Source organism: Colossoma macropomum, unplaced genomic scaffold (genome assembly GCF_904425465.1).
Source record: "Colossoma macropomum unplaced genomic scaffold, Colossoma_macropomum, whole genome shotgun sequence".
In the NCBI taxonomy this organism is placed as follows: Eukaryota; Metazoa; Chordata; class Actinopteri; order Characiformes; family Serrasalmidae; genus Colossoma; species Colossoma macropomum.
In genome coordinates this window covers 125493-148695 of record NW_023495218.1, presented here as the reverse complement: position 1 = coordinate 148695, position 23203 = coordinate 125493, and the positions used below count along the sequence as shown (strand labels likewise).

The following is a 23203-nucleotide window of genomic DNA, read 5'->3' as shown; positions in this document are numbered from 1 at the left end:
AATTAAAAATATGACTATAACATCATAATGAGCAACACCGTTATTAATGTTTTACTCAAGTTAAATTAATAACACTTCATGTTTGGTGCCTTTAAAATTACTGGCTAGACAACTGAGAGGAACAAAGGCAATTAGGGCAATACATATGATTAAAGCCACCTCCGATGCTCTAACCCAATCCCAAAGATATCAACTCTTGTTTCAAAGAGTATTAAATTAACTTGTATACCTTCAAACATCAATTGCCTGATTCTGCGATAGAGGATTTTCTCATTACTATTGATATTTTTAAACTGACAGAAGGACAGAAAAGAGTTAGATTTGGAGTTCAACAACAAGATTTTACTGAGGCAATCCAATCACTACCCTGTGGTCAGGCTGTGGGGCTCGAAGGTTTTAACATAGTATTTTATAAATTATATACCACGGCAGGGGTGTAACTATACATCACACTGCAATGCAAAAATGTAACTATGCGCACTGTGAAGATGGATGATATACGTGTTCCATTTATACATCGAAATGCCAGTGAAATTGATACTCTGGGTAGCTCCAAACATACAATATGGAAGCAAGGGTCACAGATAGACACCACAAATATGAACTGCTGGACACAGCTCATGGATCTAATTAGTAACAAGCTCTCAAAAGGACAGCACTAGAAGGTCTGCTTAGGGACTGTTTACTGAACTAACAGCAGCACCGACCAGCAGTGGGACAGAGGCAGAAATTCAAATGTACAGAAAAGAACCTCCTATTCTACTGATCAGGTGTCGCCTCTAGTGGTGGAACAAAAATGGCCAGTTTTACCCACTGCTCTCCCTTTTGGTCAAAGAATACCTCTCACTTCTGGCTACTTCTGCTCCAAGTAAACAAGTTTTTAAAACAGTTGGAGACACTGTAAGTGTTCAAAGATCACAGCTTCTACCTGAAAATGTGGACATGTTGACATTTGTGGGAAAAAAAAACTCAGTATCCTAGTTTAGGAATGTAAACTAAGCCTATATGTTTAAATAATTAAGCTCAGTGAGCTTGTTTGTTTTATTTGTTTTGCAATTTAATATAGCGCTTAGTTATTTAAATTTGATGAAACTGATACAGCAGCACAACTTAAAACCCCAAAATGAATGCTTTTCATAATCTCTCTTTGTTCAAATTTTGTTGAAAATATCATTAGAGATCAAACTGTGAGGTCAGGACCGTGAATCAAATTGAATCAAGATCACAGTGTATTGCTACACACCTATACTCAAGTGAGTGCGCCACTGCTGCTCACAACTTGAAAAACTGTACTACATTTCCAAAGTATTAGTAAGTAGTAAATTTTTTTGTGGGATGAGGATAAGGGAGAGGAAGACCCCTCACACACTGGTCACTTTCTCTTCCAGTGCTTTCCATCTCGGAAGAGACCAAGAGTGAGAGCCTTAAAAGACTCAGACCAGCCGCCACAGCTTCTTTTCCCAGAAAATCATCCTCCTAAACAAGGAGCTTCCCACATCCCCATGCTTTAAACTGCTGCACATGCACTATTACATGTACTGTAATCTACATAACCACTGTATATAACATGCCATTATCCTTCTGAATAAGGCCCTCTTCCACTCTCCTCTCTGTAGTCAGTGCACATATGCACTTTATTTTGATGTTGCATACACATTTTATTAAAAAATCTTTGCATTTATATTTGCTGCTATAGTTGCACTCCAGTATTTGGCCTAGCTATACTATCTCCATTGCAAATCCTTATATTTGTGTACTATTTTACTATTGTGTACTATTTTTTGTGTATATCTATATATTTTTTTCTGTATTTAATTTATTGGATTTAATTTTATGTTGATTCTGATTGAGGCAGAGGAAAGATGAAACTGATCCAGCTAGGTAATGCTATTTACAGGAACAAGTCAACTAATGGTAAAAAAATTATAGCAAACAATTAAATCAAACTGAAAACATGTAGTTTAAGTAGTTTAAAGACAGGAATATAGGACAGTAAGTCAGTAACTCACTCTAGTTTCTCCAGTTTACAGCTTTCCTCCTTCAGTAGTTCAGAGAGCTTCTTCACCGCTGAGTTTTTTAGTTCATTGTGGTTCAGATTCAGCTTTCTCAGGTGTGAGGGGTTTGATTTCAGTGCTTCAAACAGAGCAGCACAGCCTTCATCTGTAATACTGCAGTATTCCAGCCTGCACAGAGAAGAAGAAAAACTTCTCACAATTGCAGTTCATTGAAGTAATGAAGTAATGAGTAACAGACTGACTAACATAAGGCAATTTTTACAACATCCCCTCTCTTTCTCAATCTCAATCATACACACACACACACAATCAGAGAGAATCCTTTTTACTGTGTGGGTAGAAAAAAGTGTGAGTAAAACAGTGAAAATGTGTGTGTGTGTGTGTGTGTGTGCGCGCGCGTGTTGAGGTGGTGCCACACCTTCCAAAGTGGTGGGGCAAAAAACAACAACAAAAAAAACAACAACATCTGGCTAAGTGGCAAATGCAACTAGGCCACTGATAGACTAAAATTAACATGTATTGTAATAACATATGTCTATAACCCTACTGATAAACAGTGTCAGTGTTTGTTTTCACACTCAGATAGACAAGTTTGCTAACACGTCTGAAGAATATCAGCTTTTTTTCTGTTAGGTCTGAAATTTTGCAGGGAGGTAAGTGCTCTAAAACTCTCATATTTGCCAACATGAAAACAGAAAACAAAGATGCTTTTTATCTATGTGTCCAAAAATATGCTCCATGCACCAAAATCAAAAGCACACACACACACAAACACACACACACAGTTTCTAAGCCACTTCCTAAAACCCTAAAATCAAAAGCTTCTCTTTGCCATTATCTTATAGATCATCTGCCGTTATTATCAGCAGCTTGTGCTGCAAGAGCAATCTGAGCTTTTATTAAATGTTAAACAGACATATTATGCAGACAGTTGATCTCTGATGTGCACTAAAAGCATACTTATGTTCAGTTCTCTCATTTGGTTCGGATGTAAAAAATGCATTACCACCAGCAGTGAACTGAATCAGGTCTTTTTCATGCAGTAGGTTTGGCCATACATTTTATCATGAATACAGTTGAGGGATGTACCTGGATCTCACTATGATTTTAAATGAAAGTTTAAATAAAAAAAAAGTTTCAAACTTGGGTAGGATCTTTAGCAAACAAACTAGGTGTGAAAACAGGCTTGGAGGCAAACCAAAAAGAAAAGGAAGTGGTGGATCTTTGCCCTGTGATTCCCATAGCCCTGGTGTGTGCACAAATTACACAGCAACTTACAGTGGGGAAGAAGTTGAGCATTATGGGATATGACAGCAAGTGAGAGTTAAATTGATTAATGTCTTGATGTTTTAAATATGATTAAAGTTTTATATTGTGTTTCATATTATTAAATGCTGAAACATGGAAAAGTTGACAGAAATGTTATTGATTATTAGATTTGCAAGATATAAGATTTTAGTTTGTGCAAACTATAAACAAATAAACATGTTTGTTAAAGGTGAATTTACATTTTAAAAATGCATGTTTGAGATATTCTGTGAATACAGTGCAAAACATGGTGGATGAATATGTTCAGTAATATATTTTTTTTTTAAATGTTGTTTCACATGTAATTGTGTAGTACATTACTGAATATTAAATTTACATAACTTTTACAGTTGTTAAGTAAAAAAACATCCAGTCCAGGTGAATGTATATTCACAGTATACAGCTGGTATTTTACTGTAATTTACTGTTAATATGGTTCATTAATTTATTGTGAAAGTGACAAAACTAGTAAGCAGTAATTTACTGTATTTTCACAGTGAAATCTTTTACAGAGTGAGGATTTACACAGCATCAAAACATGCAGTGATTCAGCAGTGTTGATTAATGTGTCTTATAAACAAAATCATACAAAACAAGAGTGAAAAGACAGTTTGTAACAGAATATTATAAAAGTGTCAAACACAGAGCTGTTTCTCCAATAATGCCATTATTAAAGTCGTCTGCACATTTCCTCTCTCTCTCCACTCTCTCTCCACATCAACCAGCTCTTCTACATGTTTCAGAACACAGGTTTCAGGACACAAGTTATCTATGTGTACACCAAAGGTCAGAATTAAGTCTAAAGTGTGGCTGCTATAATGAGTGGCCCCTTTATATTTTGGGTGAAACCTACAGAGTCTAAGATAGAAATAAATGCCTTACTTACTGAGATTTATCAAAGTGGATATTAAAATCTCCGACATGTAGTACTTTATTTGAAAATGTTATTAAACTTGGTAGACTGTCAGAGAATTCCTGTAAGAACTGAGAATTCAGCCCTGGCAGCCTGTAGATTGTAATGAGTGAAAAGGAATTCTTATTGTTCTTTGATCACTTACATTAAGAAAAAAGAACTTCAAAAAAAGATAATTGTTTCCTACTTTCTGGCTCACACCTCATTTAGACCAAAGTGTTCATTGGGTCTAATCCACGTTTCTGTGAGGCACAAAGCATCAAAATCATGATCAGTTATAATTTCATTTACAATGATGGCTTAGATGTAAGAGATCTTATGTTAAGCAGTCCTAGTTTTAGACCAAAGGTGCTGTAACAGCAAGCTGGTAAAACTGGTCTGATATTAATCAAGTTACTAGAGCAAACTTTCAAGGATTTTTAACGCTGTGTTCAGGGACAAATGCAGTCTCAATTGGGTGGAACCTGTGGCGTCTTAAGGCAGCTCGTAGACCATTGTTTTAGCCTGTTTGTCTGCCTGGCCCTGGTTTGTCAGCGACTAACTATCCTACACTGATGGCTATCTGAGAGAGTACGCGCTAAACTACATGAAATGAGAGCAGCACTCTCCCGTGAGGGGTAGATACCACCCTGACTCAAAACACCAGGCTTGCCCTCAAATGTAGACTGATTATCTACAAATCCCACATTGTCTAACTGAGCACCACTTGGACAACCAGCAATTCAGCGACCATAACCTGCTGTAGATTTCGGCACCATGTAGAACTGGGATGAGGCCAGAGCATAATATGGCATTGGACATCGTCTGTGCTAATTTACACACCTCTTTAATGTTATCTTTAGTTATTTCTGACTGCCACAGATAAACGTCATTAGTACCTACATGAATGACTATCCTCAAATCTCTACAGCTGGCTAGCAGCCTCAGGTTCCCCGTAATGTCCGGTGCCCTGGCTCCCAGTATTCAGTTCACTGCTACTGACGGCCCTAAGGGCTCTATAAGGTCACTATTTTCATGTGATGTAAAATACAATCACCTATGACCAGAGCTCTTTCAATAGAGTCTCTGACAATGTCTCACTGAGTGGAGCAAACCTGTTGGACACGTGAATGGGTGATGAATGGTGCTCGCGTGGGGTAGCTTTAGCTTTAGCTTTGCAGCTATTGCCCCGCTGTGAGGGCTCTGCTGCCAGAGTCGAGGGTGTGCTTGTTCTCCCTGAGGCACACAGAGCTTTTAACAGTGAGTCTGAGCCCTGCTGACCAGTCCTGCTCTTTTTTAACTTCTGGATGCACATCTAAGTGTATAATCTTCTCAGTCAAACATGAAACTAACTTACACTACTCACAAACAAAGCTAGTAACACTGCTGTCACTAGTGATGGAGAGAGAAGCATAACTAAGCATGCAGCACTCAGAGTGCAAAGCAACAGACGCGGTCTGCAATACTGATACTCACGTTGTTTTGTCGACTGAATTGGGTTCTTTCCAGGGGTCTCAAGAATAAGACGAGAGAAGAAGTGACTTTCAAAGGTCGGTGGTTGTAAATTAACTGTGAGTGTTATGCAACAGTGAATTGACAAGCCACAAAAGAAGCAAAATACAGCAGAGAAAACAGCCTGGAAAATCATACGATAAGTATTTAGAAGAGCTCAAATGTGAAATAGGGTGAACTTACTCTTTAGGGAACAAGTTGTACAATGGAGTAAGTATTTATAACAAGATTAATTTGCAGGAAATTCAAGGTGAAGACATCCTGCATTAGCAGCAAAACACTAAAATGGGCATTTATGTCATCAAAATAGAGGGTGGAGCTCTTGGAGAATTTGAAGATGTCAGCACTGTCGTATACAGAGACATTATTCTGGGGAACATCAAATCTGTTGCATCTGTGCAGTAATGCTTGAAATTATCCATGAACTGAATTTTGCTTAGCCCAAAGAGCTGAAATACTACTATGAATTTGTACAGAAAATCCTCCTGCACATGGATGGTGCAAAGCTCACACCTAACAATCTTGGTTTGTAGAACAAAATCCAAGTGTAGTCGAAGTAGACTTTGGTCTATTCTGGAAATATAAGGAACCTAATTTATCATTACTAGTTCCTACTTTGAAAACCATGAACTCTGAACACTGTTGAAGTCATATGGAACAATAATGATTGTTGCATTTGTATTTGTCAACATCTCTTAAAATTCAAGCAAATGTTTTGTGTGAGAGTTTGTTCAAAATGTGCTAGTCTTTGAACAGGTTTCAAAGATGACTTGTAAAAGTAAATGTTTTAAGTTGAATAAAACTAGTTCAATTGCTTGTTAAAACAAAGTATTTTTTTTTAAAAGTAGATCTGACAAGCCACTTTTTACAGTGTAACCTGTATCATATGTCATTTGACCAGCTGTAGTTTAGTATACAAGCCCAGGCTTTAGCAAAGTCTAATTAGTCTAAAGTCCCTTAGAGCTACTTAGCATTTCTGTCCGTATTTTGCCTTCTGTGTTTCTTGACCATGTTTTTTTGGAACTTTTTACTTTGTCTTTTTGCCTTTGCCCTTTTGGATCTGATTGCCTGATATTGTTTGTTATGTTTGTTTTTTTCTGTATTTTGGCCTTTTTGGATTTGACCACTGCTTCTCTTTCCACTATGAGTATTGTCAAGCCCTTTCTCAGTAAAGCCTAATTTCTTAACTTTTACCCTAAGCATCTGGCTGGTTCTGTTTTATTATAACACTGTTAAAGTAAATTCTAAAAAATATATTTCAGTTGACATTGCTTATAATTAACGAGTGAATGTTATTCAAAAATTATATCCGAATGTAGATAATTTAACAAATCATGTAACCTTTTGATGCAAGAAAAAAAAGTAAATTTAAAGAGTCTTTTTTTTGAGTGTAGTCTTAACAGGTGGCCTGTGGAATAAGATGGCATACATGTTGGATCATGTGCCATGAGTTTTGAAGCTCTGCTCGCAGGCAGGGGCTTCACCATTTTTTAAAGTGGAATTATGCAGACTACTGGTATTTTAAGTTCTGTCTTGCTTGCTGTGGCACACACCATACGCTCAGAGGAAACAAAATGGCCCAGATTTGTCACTGAATTTTTGTATTTTGATGAAGAAAAGGCCTACAGAGTTTTGTTTGTGAATAGCTGGGATTTATTGTTTTTCTGCAGGAAATCTCTAAGGACTGACCCATCACGTTGAAAACAATTAATTTTTTGTTTAGTCACCTCAGCAGAAAAAAAACAAGTGGTGTGTAAAAAGTTGCTGCAGCATTTTTGGAAAATAGCGATGAGTAGAATATTTATCTACTATTTTTTTCATACACACCATTGTTCCAGGTCGAAAGGGCATTATAAAGAGAGCTGAGACTGTTCTGAACATTTTGATTTGTAATATGTGGGTATCAAGTCATAAGCAGATGCCTTTAAAGGTGAATTTAAAAATATATGCAAAAATCAAGAAAATGCCCCCAGACCCCAAAGGGTTAATATTTGTGGTTATGGGAGTGATGGTGTCATTGATGAATTCAGCTCTTCATTGATAACCAAATAGGCACACTTCCTGAGGTGGACACTGAGTATGCACTCACTAGCTCATATCATAGGTTGGAACATAACGGAGTAGCTAAAAATGCAAAAAATCAAAATCAAAAATTTTAAAAAGAAAGGGCAACTGATGCATTAAATCTAAATCTAAATGTTTCTGTGACTACTACATATCACGGACCATACCTTTTGCTACTAACCATAGCAAATGCTTTGCTTGTCAAGTTAGAGCCTGGGCATACATGTTGTCTGAATCTAACCCCAATCAATTAACCCCTACCACAGACCAAGATACCGATACAGCATCTGATGCCAATTTACTTATTTTTCTTTTCCTAGGGTCTGTGTTTTAATGTTTAGAGCCCATTCCTTTACAGGTTTAGCATTATAATGGCTTAAAAACCCTAATGTTTTGCTAACTGTGTTGAATAGAGATTGCAAATAGATTTGGAGGTTTTATATAGGTCTACTGGTAACTCTTATGATAGTGTTGTTGGGTTATTTAATTAGTTTAAAGACAGGGATGTAGAAGTAGTAAGTCAGTAACTCACTCTATTTTCTCAAGTTTACAGCTTTCCTCCTTCAGTACTTCAGAGAGCTTCTTCACTGCTGAGTGTCCTAGATCATTGTTGTTCAGATTCAGCTCCTTCAGGTGTGAGGGGTTTGCTTTCAGAGCTTTAAATAGAGCAACACAGCCTTTATCTGTAATACTGCAGTATTCCAGCCTGTAGAGAGGAGGAAAAATTCTTCACAATTACAGCTCAACACAAACACACATATACACAATACACAAAGAAGTAATGAGTAACAGATTGAACCTCACATATGTGTGTGTATGTGTATGAGTGAGAGAGAGAGAGAGAGAGAGAGAGAGAATGTGAAAAAGAGAGAGAGAGAGAGAAACAGAGAGAGGTAGTGTACAGAGCGTGTAGTCAGATAATGATCTTACCTCAGTATCTCCAGTTTACAGTATTTGTTCTTCAGTCCCTTACAGAGCTTCTTCACTCCTGAATCCTGCACTTTATTCTCACTCAGGTCCAGTTCTCTCAGTGATGTGTTCTTTGATCTGAGAGCTGAGGCCAGAACTGCACAGCTTTTCTCTGTGAGACCACAATGACGCAGCCTGGAAGAGAAATGATGATACATCAGGACACTGTAGTCACTCTCTCAGTCTCTCTCTCTCTCTCTCTCTCTCTCATACACACACACACACACACACACACACACACACACACACACACATATGTAAACTAAAACAGGTTTTATAAATCTATTTTAAACACAAAATATCAATAACACAAAATATCAACTACTGCACAAATCAAACTGCAAAACAGTGTAAGGAGAAATGACTGTTCTCCTTATACAGGGTGTCCCAAATAATTGACATAATTTCATAATGTAATAACATAGCCAAATCTACCACAAATGATCTCAAATTCTAACAAAATGTGCAAAAATGAACCAAGTTTAATTTTTAATGTTTTTTTTTTTTCAGGTTGAAGAATGGCGTTCATTAGAAATGAAAAGGCATTTTGTATGTTAGAATTTGTTCGAACACTGTCAAACAAGTGTGTGCAGTGGCATTTTTGAGAAAAATCAATACAAATGCACCAACTGGAAAGCAGTTTTGGACATGGCACAAAAAATTCAAAGAGGAAGGCTGTCTGTGCAGGGCAAAAGAATCATGAAAACCACCAGTATTGGAAGATATTACATTTGTGAAGCCGTGAAATCGGTTAAAAAATCTACATCCCTCTGATTTCTTCTTTGAATTTTGATAAATAAATCTTATATTGTTTAATATGAAGCCTATTTTATTTCGTTTGCAGAGGACATGTAGCTACTCAGATATTCACATCTCAAATGGTGTCAATTTTTTGGGGACACCCTGTATTTACAGTCATGGATCGCACAAGATCATATGACAATCACTTTGAACTTGACAACAATAATATTTCTAAATGGGTGCCATTACATTGACTGTATTATATATTTTGTTTATTTATTAAATTAAGTTTGTAATGTATTTATTTGTATATATCTTATGAGGAGTAATGTTCATGTTGGTCTGTGCTGATGGGGAGTCATGTTACTGTTGGTCTGTGCTGATGAGGAGTAACCTTTATGTTGGTCTGTGTGGAGGGGAGTATTGATGGGGAGTAATGTTCATGTTGGTCTGTGCTGATGGGGAGTAATGTTCATGTGTCATTTTTGTTCACACTTTTTTGGTGGCCCAGCATGGTCAAGGATGTTAGCTACATGCTCCTCCTTCCCTGCTCGATGCAAATTAACCCAAAATTCCACATCTCTTGCCTGAAACTGGTCCTTTGTAGTCCCTTTGCTCCAAAATGTGTACATCTCTTTCAGCATTAATGGTCCTTTCACAGATGTGCAAATTACCCACAAACACCACCCCCCAATACCATGACAGACCCTGACTCCCATACGGTGTCCATGCAGTGATATCCTTCACAGAAGCATGTAGGCATCAATTTCAGGATGACCATACATTTACAAAAAAAAAAACAATCAAATTGGATTTACAAACCACTGCTTTTTGTTTTTATTTACATTTCACAAAGTCATACATTTCAATGACCCAACTATTGCATATGACTGTAGTGTAGAATGAATATACTCACTCAACTTCATAGCAAGATTCCACCTTCTCCTGCAGCCTTTTCCTTAATTTCCTTTGAGAGCAAAATTGTAGTATGTTCAAAAAACGAGCCCACACTGATGTGTCACCATACTGCTTCTCTTCAGACTGAAAAAAGGCACCTTCCATCGATGCATCATTAAACTTGTCTTCTAACTTCGGTAAAGCAGATATCACTGATGGGGTGTTCAAGATAAAAAGCAGATGTAATAGTTAAATATGTATGTATACGTGTTTAAGTTTGTTTAATTTTAGAATTCAGAATATGTTCAGAAAATGTATATACACAAACCATTTGCAAGATATTGATCTACTTGTCTATGTTGTGTCATTAAAGTAGTTACAAAAATATATACTAAAGGAGAAATCAATAATTTCTAAAGTTTAAAAATGTCATTCAAAATAGCTGCCATTAAAATCATCAAAACATCACATTTGTTTTATTTAAAAAAAGTAAAAGCATAAATGCCACAGAGATTAATTTGTACAATTTGTACAAATGTTATTCTGCAAGACTCATACTGTGGTGTTTTTAATTGCTATTGTTTTACCACTATTAACATTAATTAATTACAGATCTAATTAATTCTGTCTAATTTAATTTAATGAATTCTGTCTAATTACAGAACTCCAGTTTCTTTATTATACCCAAAGTTTGACTGTTAAAGGTTAATGATGCCAAGGCATCATGGTTAACAAAGGGTGTGTTTTACTAAGAAGTTAAAATTAATTTGAACCAAACATTTTTAAATAACATCAAATAACAGTAGTCACGTGATGCTGTTTATCACATAGAACACCCCTGATGACTGCGTAATATTGCTGTAGTCATTCACATCATTCAGCTTACACAACCACATCATTCAGCACCACAGCTCACAAAATCTTTATAAAATAATAAAGATCCATATGTTGCCAATTATTAAAAAAAATAAACATGACAGAATACAAAATATTATTAAATTTGAATGTACATTTTGTGGTACATTCCATCATTTTCTAGAATACACAGACTAAGAAATGAAAATCTAGAACATTTTAAGTCTTTAGAATCTGGCTTTACAGACCTTGTATATGAGGTCATCCACTTGACTTTAAAATTCTTTAAAATGAGTCAAATTTAATTTGACTCATTTTAAAATAATTTAAAAACAAATCAAATAATGTTGTATTTTTTACTGAGCCAAACTTGTTAAAGCAATACATTACCACAGGCCATTAATAACCCTTTAGATCACAGTACAGCATTCTCCACCGTTTCTGCTGTGGTTTGCAGAGCATTAGATAAGACCAGAACACTCGGGGGTGGTGTTGATGCTGTGCTATTGTTGCTATTGGTGACTCTAAATGAGTTAATGTTTTTCATGACATAGTAAAATGTTTCATTTTCAGTATCTGATATGTGTTCTATGTTCTAGTCTGAATAAAATATGCATCTATGGGATTTGCAAATCATTGTATTCTGTTTTTATACATTGTATTCCGGCGTTCTACCACTGCACTACAGAGGCTGCGTCACGTGGTGCAGGAAGGGTTCGCCTTAAAAGGGAACGCCCGAAAACAGGTAGAAAACAAAAGGCACTATGAAAACCCACCTACTAAGGCTTAGGCGGGAACAGAACAAAGGACGCCAGGGGAAAGACTGACTGAGGAAATGCTAACTGAAAAACTACTTTCCCAACAGAAGAGAATGCCCGAAGGAGAACGAAGAGGAGAAAGGGATAAACTTGTTCCTTCTCCTGCTTTACGTTTACACAGCTCGAGAAAGAGAATAGGCTCGAGAAGTGACAGAGAGAAAGAAGCTCGAGAGAAATTCCCTCTAGAGCTTCTACCTGAAATTACCAGCCGGTCAAAGACTCAGCAAAGTGTGTCTTCTTGCCAGCCCTTATAAAGCCCCCTGAGCAGATGTGGCTCATTTGGCTGGATTGGGTCGTTGACTCGCCCTGGTGCCTGGCGGTGGCCTAGCCCTGGAGCCAACCCTTACAATTTGGGACAGATGAAATCATTCAGTTGCATTTAGTCAGTAAAGGGATGAAGCTGTATACAACCACAACCAAATGAGGATAGGATTTAGTGCCTGTACTTAGTCAGGAAAACCTTTTTTCCTGTTTAGCATTTGCACTAAGAGTGGTTCACGGGAGGCTGGAACGTAAGCAACATTAAATGAATTAGATTCCTGATACCACCATCAATCAGCTAATCTCTTACATCCACACGTCTCACATTCCTTCACAGAACAATTTTGGAGCTGCTGCCTCTTTTCATGTTCAGTCTAGATTCTTACCCACATCCCCAAATACCCATTTCAGAATGCTGTTTGTGAATAGATCTGCTGTTTCACTGTTTACTTGTGTGGTTCTCCTTCAGCTCAACACTGCTATATATATATATATATATATATATATATATATATATATATATATATATATATATATATATATATAGGCTAATTTCTAAAATAAAAATAGTAAATAAAGTTCACTTTACCTCTTTCCAGTTCTTTCACTGCAGGTATACTTCTTATAAGTTCTGTAAACAGAGAAACATGAAATTAAGAATGAAAACATGCACATGTGAAGAGAAAATCAGCAGGTGTCTGGTGTGTTTTATGGGTAGCAGTTGTTTGTAGAATTACTATACTGGTTATATTCTCATATTATGTGGTTATATTCTCATAATATTATGTGAAATGTATTAAAGAAGATATTACATACTGTGTGGCAAAGAGATGTAATGGGTGACTCACTTAGAGGGAAATTCAAACCAAGTGTGTCACCAACAAAGGCTCAAAAACAGCCCTAATGCAGAACTACTTAGACAAAGGAATACAGCTAAGGATAGAAGTGGGGCTCACTCTGGGTGGAAGGTGCATGTGCTACCGCTGCACCACCACAAAAGAGATAGAATAAGCTCAACGGGAGCATCCTTTAAACAATGAGCCTAGAAACTTTGAATTCCTGCCTAAACACTACTGTGGGAGGGAGAACAAAGGACTACCAAGGAAACAGGCCAGAATCAAACATAAACAAACGGCAATTGAAGGCTCCTTAACCAAAAGATGTCTTTAATCTCACACTTAAAGACAGTGAGAATGTCACAGAACACTTCCTTAAGAAATGTTTTCCTTAAGAAATGTTTTCCTGTTCTTGTTTGATTTAGAATTTCAGCTGCTCAAGAGTTCAGGGTTTTTTTGTCATATTTTTTATTTCATAACACTCCAAATGTTTTCAGTGGGTGAAAGGTCTGGACTGCAGGCAGGTCAGTTTAGCACCCACACTCTTTTAATATGGAGCCATGCTGTTGTAATACGTGCAGAATGTGGTTTGACATTGTCTTGCTGAAATAATCAAGGCCTTCCCTGAAAAAGACGTCGTCTGGATGGCAGCATATGTTGCCAAAACATGTATATAGTATCATTCAGCATTAATAGTGCCTTCACAGATGTGCACAACACCCATGTCATGTGCACTAATGCCCCCCTATACCATCATAAATACTGGCTTTACAACTGTGCACTGATAACAAGCTGAGTGGTTTTTAGGCTGGAAGGCACAGTGTCCATGATTTCCAAAAAGAATTTCGAATGTTGATTCGTCGGACCACAGGACACTTTTCCACTTCCCCTCAGTCCATTTTAAATGAGCTTGTGCCCAGAGAAGGTGGCAGTATTTCTGGATCCTGTTTATATTTGGTTTCTTCTTTGCATTTTAGAGTTTTAACTTGCATTTGTAGATGCAGCGACGGACTGTTTTCATAGACAGTGGTTTTCAGAAGAGCCCATGCAGTCATTTCCACTACAGAATCATGTTTGTTTTTAATGCAGTGCTGCCTGAGGGCCCAAAGATTATGGCCAGCTAATACTGGTTTTTGGCCTTGTCCCTTGTATACAGAGATTTCTCTGGATTTCTTTTAATGTTATTTTGCACTGTAAATGATAAAAAGCAAAGGTTCTTTGCTATTTTATGTTGAAAAACTTATTCTTGAATTGTTGCACTATTTGATCGTGCAGTCTTAAGCGGTTTAGATGATGTATGTATGTATGTCTGTGCTGTATACCAAAGTCAAAATCAAACTTCTTTTGTGACCCCTAATTAACAACAATTATAAGCAGACCAGATATAGTGAAACATGGCCTACAAAGCAGATATTTTCTGTGATTCTGCTTCATGAAAGGAAAGTGCTGTGGGAGGAATTTGTGCATGCTCCTAGTACACTATCAAATCAAATCAAATCAAATCAAATCAGATTTATTGTCACATCACAAGAGTACAGGGACACAGGTGAGTGAAAAACTTGAGTGCGAGTTCCACAAATTATGCAGAGAACAGTATTTACACATAGATAAACAAAACTATAGATAGGATAGAAGAATAGATAAAACCAATTTAACTAAAATATATACATATAATCTTACACAATAACTTAAAAATAATAATATTGCACCGAGACATATAATATTGCACTGGGAATGTAGAGTGAGTGTAATCAACTATATACTATATATAGTAATGGATATTACAATGCTATGTAGATGTGCAAGTAATCACACTAGGTGTGGAGGTAGAAGATGGTACAGTAGGTGGCAGAGTATTTAGTAAAGTGCAAGGTACAGGAAGTTAAGTGGAAGTGCAGGGGGAGAGTATTGTCTTTGGATAGGTATTCAAAGTCCAGCTATGCAAGTAAAGTGCGGGAGTACAGTGGGTGCACGTACGTGTAATGGGAAGGGTTGGGCTGGGCAGAGCAGTGATTACTGGCTGTTCAATAGCCTGGTTGCATGGGGGAAGAAGCTGTCTTTGAGCCGACTGGTTCTGGCTTTTAAGCTTCTGAGCCTCCTACCACTCGGCAGCTGAGAGAACAGACAGTGACTAGGATGGGAGGGGTCCTTCATAATCCTTCTGGATTTCCTCAGGCAGCGACTGGTGTATAAATCCAATAGGTTAGGGAGCTGAACCCCGGTGATGGACTGTGCTGTCCGCACCACCCTCTGCAGAGATTTCCTCTCACGAACAGTACAGTTCCCGTACCAGGTGGTGATGCTGCCCGTCAGGATGCTTTCCACAGTGCAGGTGTAGAAGGTCTTAAGGATGCTGGGGTTCAGGCCAAACCTCCTCAGCCTTCTGAGGAAGTAGAGGCGCTGGTGGGCCTTCTTCACCACCTGTGAGGTGTGCACTGCCCATGTCAGGTCCTCGCTGATGTGAACACCGAGAAACTTAAAGCTGCTGACCCTCTCTACCGCAGTCCCATTGATGGAAATCGATGGGTGTACTCTCTCCTGCTTCCTGAAGTCCACGATCAGCTCCTTGGTCTTACTGACGTTTAGAGAGAGGTTATTCTCCTGGCACCAGTTTTCCAGGATTTTAACCTCCTCTCTGTAGGCCGATTCATCGCTGTTGGAGATCAGGCCCACAACTGTTGTGTCGTCAGCAAACTTTATGATGACGTTGGAGCTGTGTCTAGCAGTGCAGTCATGGGTGTACAGGGAGTACAGGAGCGGGCTGAGCACACAACCCTGGGGGGCTCCAATGTTGAGGGTCAAAGAGGAGGATGTGATACTTCCCATCCTTACCACCTGCCGTCGGTCCGTCAGGAAGTTCAGGATCCAGCTGCACAGTGTGCTGTTCAGACCCAGATCCCGGAGCTTGCAGTCGAGCCTCGAAGGAACGATTGTGTTGAATGCTGAACTGTAGTCTACAAACAGCATTCTCACATACGTGTCCTTCTTTTCCAGGTGGGAGAGGGCAGTGTGCAGGGTCAGGGCGATTGCATCGTCGGTGGATCTATTCCGCCTATATGCAAATTGCAGTGGGTCCAGGGTGGCAGGCAGTGAGGAACAGATGATATCTCTGACCAGCCTCTCAAAGCATTTGCTTGCGATGGAGGTCAGGGCAACAGGTCGCCAGTCGTTCAGACAGGTAATACTAGCTGTCTTTGGAACTGGCACAATGGTGGCTAGTTTGAAACTAGCTGGCACGACCGAGAGAGACAGTGAGGTGTTATAGATGTCTGCAAAAACTCCTGCTAGTTCCCTGTAGCAGGCTTTAAGCACTCTCCCGGGAATGCCATCTGGTCCTGCTGACTTGCGTGGGTTCACCCTCTTGAAGGCTTTGCACACATCAGCTACGGAGACGGAGGGGGCGTTGGGATCAACGGTGGGCGGGGCGCTCTCCAGTGGTGCTGCGGGAATTCCGTCGAAGCGAGCGTAGAAGTTATTAAGCTCGTCCGGCAGATCAGCGCTGGTACTGGGCAGAGTGCGAGAGGCAGTTTTATAGTCAGAGATTGTATTTAACCCCTGCCATAAGCTTCATGTGTTGGCTGTGTTGAACTGTGCTTCCACTTTCATTCTGTACGCACGTTTAGCTGCTCTGATGGATTTACGGAGAGCGTAGTTGGATTGCTTGTACTCCTCCGTATTTCCCGCTCTGAATGCAGCGCTGCGTGCGCTGAGGGCGGAGCGAACCTCACAGTTCAGCCAGGGCTTCTGATTGGGGTAAACGCGGACTTGTCTGCAGGGCACTACGTCATCAACACACTTGCGTATGAAGGCGGTGACTGTGTCTGCGTACTCGTCCACGCTGCCCGACGAATCACGGAACATTTCCCAGTCCACATGATCAAAACAATCCTGCAGCATAGCGTCTGATTGGTCAGACCAGCGGCGCACCTCCCTGGTAGTGACCGGCCCCCGTTTCAGCTTCTGCCTATAGGTGGGCAGGAGCAGGATGGAGGAGTGATCTGATTTGCCGAACGGGGGTCGGGGGAGGGATTTGTAACAGTTCCGGATGCTGGAGTAAACATGGTCTAAAATCCTGTCTTTCCGAGTGAAACATGTTACGTGCTGGAATAATGTCGGACAGTAGGTTCGCAGGTTATTCCGATTAAAGTCCCCCGCAACAATAAGTGCAGCCTCCGGGCGCGCGGTCATCTGCTTGCTGATAGCCTCGTGTAGCTTCCCGAGCGCGAGGTCCGAGTCCGCCTGCGGGGGGATGTACACCGCGGCCAGACAGAGTCCCATTATCTCACGGGGCAGCCACGCCGGCCGGCAAAACACGATGAGATATTCCAAATCCGGCGAGCAGAAAGACTCGATGAAATGTACATTCCTCCGATCACACCAAGCGTTATTGATCAGAAAACATACACCTCCTCCTTTGCTTTTCCCGGAGAGCTGCTTGGTTCTATCGGCGCGGTGCAGAGAGAACCCGGCGGGTTCGATGGCATTATCAGGGACCTCATCAGATAACCACGTTTCTGTGAGGCAGAGAACGCTGCAGTCCCGGATCTCTCGCTGGAAGGCGACCCGTGCATGAAGCTCACACAACTTGTTTTCCAAGGACTGCACGTTAGCCAGTAATATGGTGGGAAGAGGCGGCCGATGGGCACGGCGTCTGAGTCTGACGAGCACGCCGGCTCTCTTGCCTCTTTTCCGGCGTCTTCGACGGGTGCGTGGCCGGGCGGCCCAGATGAGTGGCGCCTCTCCAGTGTTAGTAAACAAAGGATCGGCGTTATGGAACTCAAAGTCCGGTTTCCGGTGAGTGATCGACGATCTGATTTCCAGAAGTGTTTGTCGGTCGTAGGTGATAAAACCAGTAACATTTAGTGCAAAAAGAGTTAAAAACAAACACAAAAACAACAAAAAACTGCAAAAGTAAGCGGGAGCTCGCAACACGGCAGCCATACTCGGCGCCATCTTGAAATTCTTTTGAATTTCAAGCCTTCTGCTCAATAATAATAAAAAGGAACTCACATTGCAGCACAAGATTTATTGCTATTTATTGCAGTAGAAGATTTATTCCATGATTTAGTCACATCTAAACCAGTTACAGTGCCAGGACTGCTGTTCAAATACTGTAAAAGAAAATAACTTTAGCAGGAAACACTAGCTCACGAGTCAAACCAAACACAAGATACTCATCACAATAGAAGAGATATCTACCGTCTAGTCAACGGTGTGGTACCACACCTCCAAAAGTGGTGGGGCTTTATAAACCTATTCAGAGGAAGGTAGTAACTAGTTACATTTTAATCAAGGACATGTACTTGAAAATATAAAAGTGATGGATTTTTACTCTCCTGAGTATTTTCAAATTATATTACTTTTACTTCTACTAAATTTTATTAGTGAATAACACATTTTTTACTCATTTACATTTTAGCCATTCATATTTAGATTATAATTCCTTTTTTGTGTTTATTTTCAAAATATTTTGAAGGTGCTTTATGATTGGTTACATCTCTTTGGAGTTTTGTATTTTAGACAAAAAAAACAAACAAAAAAAACAAAAAAACAAAAAGAGAAGAACAGAGTTGCACAATCTTCAGTTCCTATGCTGATAAATGCTGGATGTACTAAGATTTTCAACCTGCTACCTTTGTATTTCAACTCACATTGTTTTGGGGAAGGTATTTTTACTTGTGTAATTATTTTATGCAAGTATCAGCACTTTTACTTGAACATTGATTTAGGCTCCTCTACTTACCTCTGAACCTGATCATGAACAGTGTCTGTGTTTGCTTTGATGCTGCTTCAGTAGCTGCAGCCCCAGATAGCCAAATATGTCAGCTAACATCTCTGAAAAACATCAGGCTGTTTACATACCCAGTTCATTTTCTAAAGACGCACCACAGTTTATTTTTTGTGATATTGTAACTCCTTCCTTTGGTTTGGATGGTGGACTACAAGGGGAAAGTGGACTAAATTACACCCATTTGTTTATTGAGCAGACGTTTTGCAGGGATGCTCTCACATTGACCATCATGAAAACAGAAAAGCAGAAAATAGAGACGCTTATCATCTTTGTGTACACCAAATTAAATTTAACCAATCAGGTCACTGATGCTTGGCCAAAAAATTTGCTCCACGATCCATGTGCCGAAATCAAATGCGAGTAATGTTTTTTATTGCTTGCTTTTTGTTATTTACAGCAGCTCTGGTGTTGAATTCCCTTGTGAATTAGGGCAGCTCAGTTGTTTGGTGCTGCCTGAATGTGGGTAGAGTTTTTACGTGTCTAAACCAAACTCAACAAAAAGTTGGACAGGTCCGCACTATCCAGGGCAGGTCTGAAAGCGCCTCCCAGCTGAAATGGAGATTCTGATTGGCTCTGCCACTCCGTTTTACTTTGCCTGTTCGTGCTGGTCAACGTTCCATGCAGTTTAGGGAAAGCAGAGGTTTTTATGTCATGTCCTGAACTCGAAAAGTAGCGGGGCATCACCACAGTACTTTAAAAAGTGGTGCTCGCCACTGTGGTTCTGGCAGCCCTGGTCTCAACTTCATGTACATGCAGAAGCAATAAATAATACATTTTTTTTACAGCGGTGGACCCAGGGGTTACATGACTACAACACAAATACAGACATTTTATTTGCAATCCAAAACCACCAGTGAACCTATACAAGTCTTCTGAGTTTTATATAGAGTGTTGATGGTATTACAGTTGTATTGATGATGGTGTTGTAAATCTTTTTCTGTGAATATGAAGAGAGTTCAGGAGAGCAGAGTTTGCAGGAATGATGTCTTTATTCAAAGAGCGCACCTGTCCATCTGCAACAACTCAGTCTAAACAGAAGGTTTTATACTCTGGTCCTCCCCCTCAAAATGCTCCATATAGAGTCATAAAAGAGCAGAGCTGGTTTTCTCAGGAGACTCAAAAGTTTTAAAGAACTTAGTGTCAAAAAAAGTGCTACATTCTGAACTTTAGAAGGTAAAATTATGGAAAATTTCGCTACACAACACCCTGAATGTACCTCTTTGTCATGATTTAAAAAATACATTTTAATCCAAAACTTTATCAAAAACTATCATAAATCAGGAGATCAGGCAGTGAATTCATAACCATATCATGTAATAACATTTTGTGGAGGTGGACGTCTGGTTCCTATCACCACCACTGTGAACAGTTCTGACTCTGTAAGTTTCTGTAGAACAGAGCATTTTACACCAAACCACTCTGAATGACTCTGTTTACATCTTAAACACTTAATTATCCATCCAGATTTCTGGAATTTATGTCTTCAGTGTTAATGAGCTGGTTGATGACTGTAACTCATTCAGAGCAGGAGAACAGTTTATAGTGCTGTTTATCTAAAGCTATAGCTCCAAAACACTGACAGTATCACTGCTAATGCAGGACTCCATAAACTCACACTTTTCAGAGCAGTGTGATGAGATTTAGCACAGTGATTTTTAAACTGTAGAAATGAGTGGCTGGTGAGGAAGCTCCATCACACACACACACACACACACACACATACACACACACTTTCAAAACTGCTTATCCTTCTCGGTCGCGGAGAGAGCTGAAGCCTATCCCAGCAGTCATCAGACGGAAGGCGGAAGCTGCATATACATTTTTTCTTGAAGAGCAGAAGTAAATAAAGTGCGTTTTAGATCTGAAGTGGTGATTTCACTGTTTCTGTACCCCTGTCGCTCTCAAAGCACTCCTGTGTTATCAGTGTGGCTTTTACCTGGCTGTGTGCAGCACACACGGTAATGCTCACCTGCAGTGCAGCTATTGAGTTTCGCATAAACAGCGGTATGCACACAAAGTCACCCATTCAAATCTTCCAGTACACTTTTTACTCATTGCCCAGTCGATGGTATGGATGGTATGGGACTGAGCGGATATGCTTGGCATGGTTAGCCTTTAGGAATGTGGTGAATTCTTGTGCAGTGAATTGGAGCCCATTATCACTGACAAGAACTTCAGATTTCATAGTGGCTAAATAGATTCTGCAGCACCTGGATGGTCCTGTCTGTGGTTGTCGAGTCCATTATCCTCACTTCTGGCCACTTTGAATGGGCATGGACCACAACCATGAACATATGGCCTTCGCTTGGGCCTGCAATTCTACATGCATCAGTTGCCATGGTTTACATGGCCAAACCCATGGGTGAAGAGGGGCATGGCATGGAGTGTTCTGAATCTGCTGGCAGGACGAGCAGCTCCTTGCCTGACACTCAATGTCACCATCAAGACCAGGCCACCATACATAGCTAGGGGCTATGGCCTTCATTCTGACCACACCAGGATGATCCTGGGGCACAGTTTTGGCAGAACAATGGCTATCATGCATTAAGCATCCCTGCTATAAAGACAGTTCATTTCGCCTTGTAAGGAATGATGACAACTCGCTGTTACTTGCATTACTCATTGCTCTATTTCCTTAAAGGACCAGTGTCAAAACTGTTGATAAAATAGGCTCTGCCTGCATTTCAGAATGAATTTCACTAGAGCTGACCGGTAGTGTTTGCATTTGCCTTAGGAACCCCCTTCTGCACACTGAAGATTGTGGTCAGGGGCGAAAGTCATTGAGGAGTGTGAACTTCCATCTATACAGATATTGGTGGAATTTCCTCACTCCAAAATAAATGCTGAGGCCTCACACGCAATTTGTGCATAATTCTGCTCTGCCTTGCTAAGCATCCGTGATGCAAAAGCTATCAACGGCACCAATACCATATGGTGACACGTCACATGCCAACCGGATGCTGTTTTGGGGGTCATAATGCGTCAATACGTTGTATGACACAAGCTGTTACTTGGCTCTCTTAAAGGCAAATTCACATTCTGTGGACCAATGCCAACATGTCTCTTTACACAACAGTGCATTCAGTGGATTCAGGATAGATAGTTGCCAGGTTGGGTATGAATCGCCCATAATAATTGATTAAACCCAGGAACAACCTCAATTGGTTGAGGTTAGATGGGGCTGGTGCCTCAACAATTGCCTGCACCTTCTCCGGAGATTTGTGCAATTCCGCAGCATCAATAATATGACCCAAGTACTCCAAAGAGTCTTTGAAGAATCCACATTTTTCTTTCTCAATTCACAAACCAAAGTCCTCCAGCTGTCCAAGAACTGCATCCAAACGGTCAAGGTGTTCAGCATCAGTACGCATCAGTATTTTGTCACCAAAATATTGTCTAGATGGCAGTGGACATTAGGTATTCCTTGAAGAATCTGGTTCATAGCCCTCCGATATGTAGTATTGGACAATGCTCAACTTGGAGGAAGGGGTTTACTGTTACTTTGAAATCACCACAGATGCACACAGCTCCATTTTTTTACCACCGGGGCTATCGGAGTGGCCCAATCGCTATACTGCACTGGTGACAACACACCTATGTGTGTGAGGTATTTTAGTTCAGCTTCAACATTTGGATGCAGAGCATGGGACAGTTCTGCACTGGATAAACTTGCTTGGTTTATATAAGTGACACGCTTGCCAGAATGCCTTTCATCATCCTAAGCTCCTTAGAGGAAAATGTAGCATGTTTCTCTAACACAAAATCCAGGGTGTTCATCTGTACTGCCCTTATCTCTTTCCAGTTAAGTCTGATTTGGTGCAATCAGTCTCTCCCAAACAATAGTGGATATTCACCCTTTATGAAATATAGTGGAAGTACAGCAGTCTGTTTGTTCATTTTCATGTGAACATCGATGGCTCTTTTTTGACACCACGCTTCCCCAGCATAAGTTCTCAAAACAATGTCAGTTCAGGCCTTACGATGATGCATTTGTTTTCCCTGCTTGTGACACTTTGTGCAGAGCAAGGTCAGAGTTTTTAGACATTCTACCTGAATCATCACAATGCACCTGTTTATATTTGCAAGGCCCTTTGTAATTTTTGGTTTCGGTTTTTGTTCCTTTTTTACTTTCTGTTGCTGTCTGCTTTTTAGTTCTGCAAACTTGACTTACGTGTCCCGTCTTTCCGAACTCAATTCTTATCCTTGTACCAACAGCCATCATCACTATGATTCGATTTTCCACA

The 23203-nt window shown here is 39.9% G+C and overlaps 1 protein-coding gene across 1 annotated transcript in view; it reads right to left on the bottom strand.

Annotated features, from left to right (window-relative positions):
• Positions 1-2005: 2005 nt before the first annotated feature.
• LOC118801193 (ribonuclease inhibitor-like) overlaps positions 2006-23203 on the bottom strand; it is a 95676-nt gene continuing 74478 nt past the window's right edge. The window contains exons 6-9 of the mRNA XM_036561367.1: positions 8722-8895; positions 8343-8497; positions 5331-5451; positions 2006-2183 (exon numbers count right to left, since the gene is read on the bottom strand). Of these exons, the coding sequence (XP_036417260.1) occupies positions 2006-2183; positions 5331-5451; positions 8343-8497; positions 8722-8895 (628 nt within the window). The remainder of the gene's footprint in view (positions 2184-5330; positions 5452-8342; positions 8498-8721; positions 8896-23203) is intronic.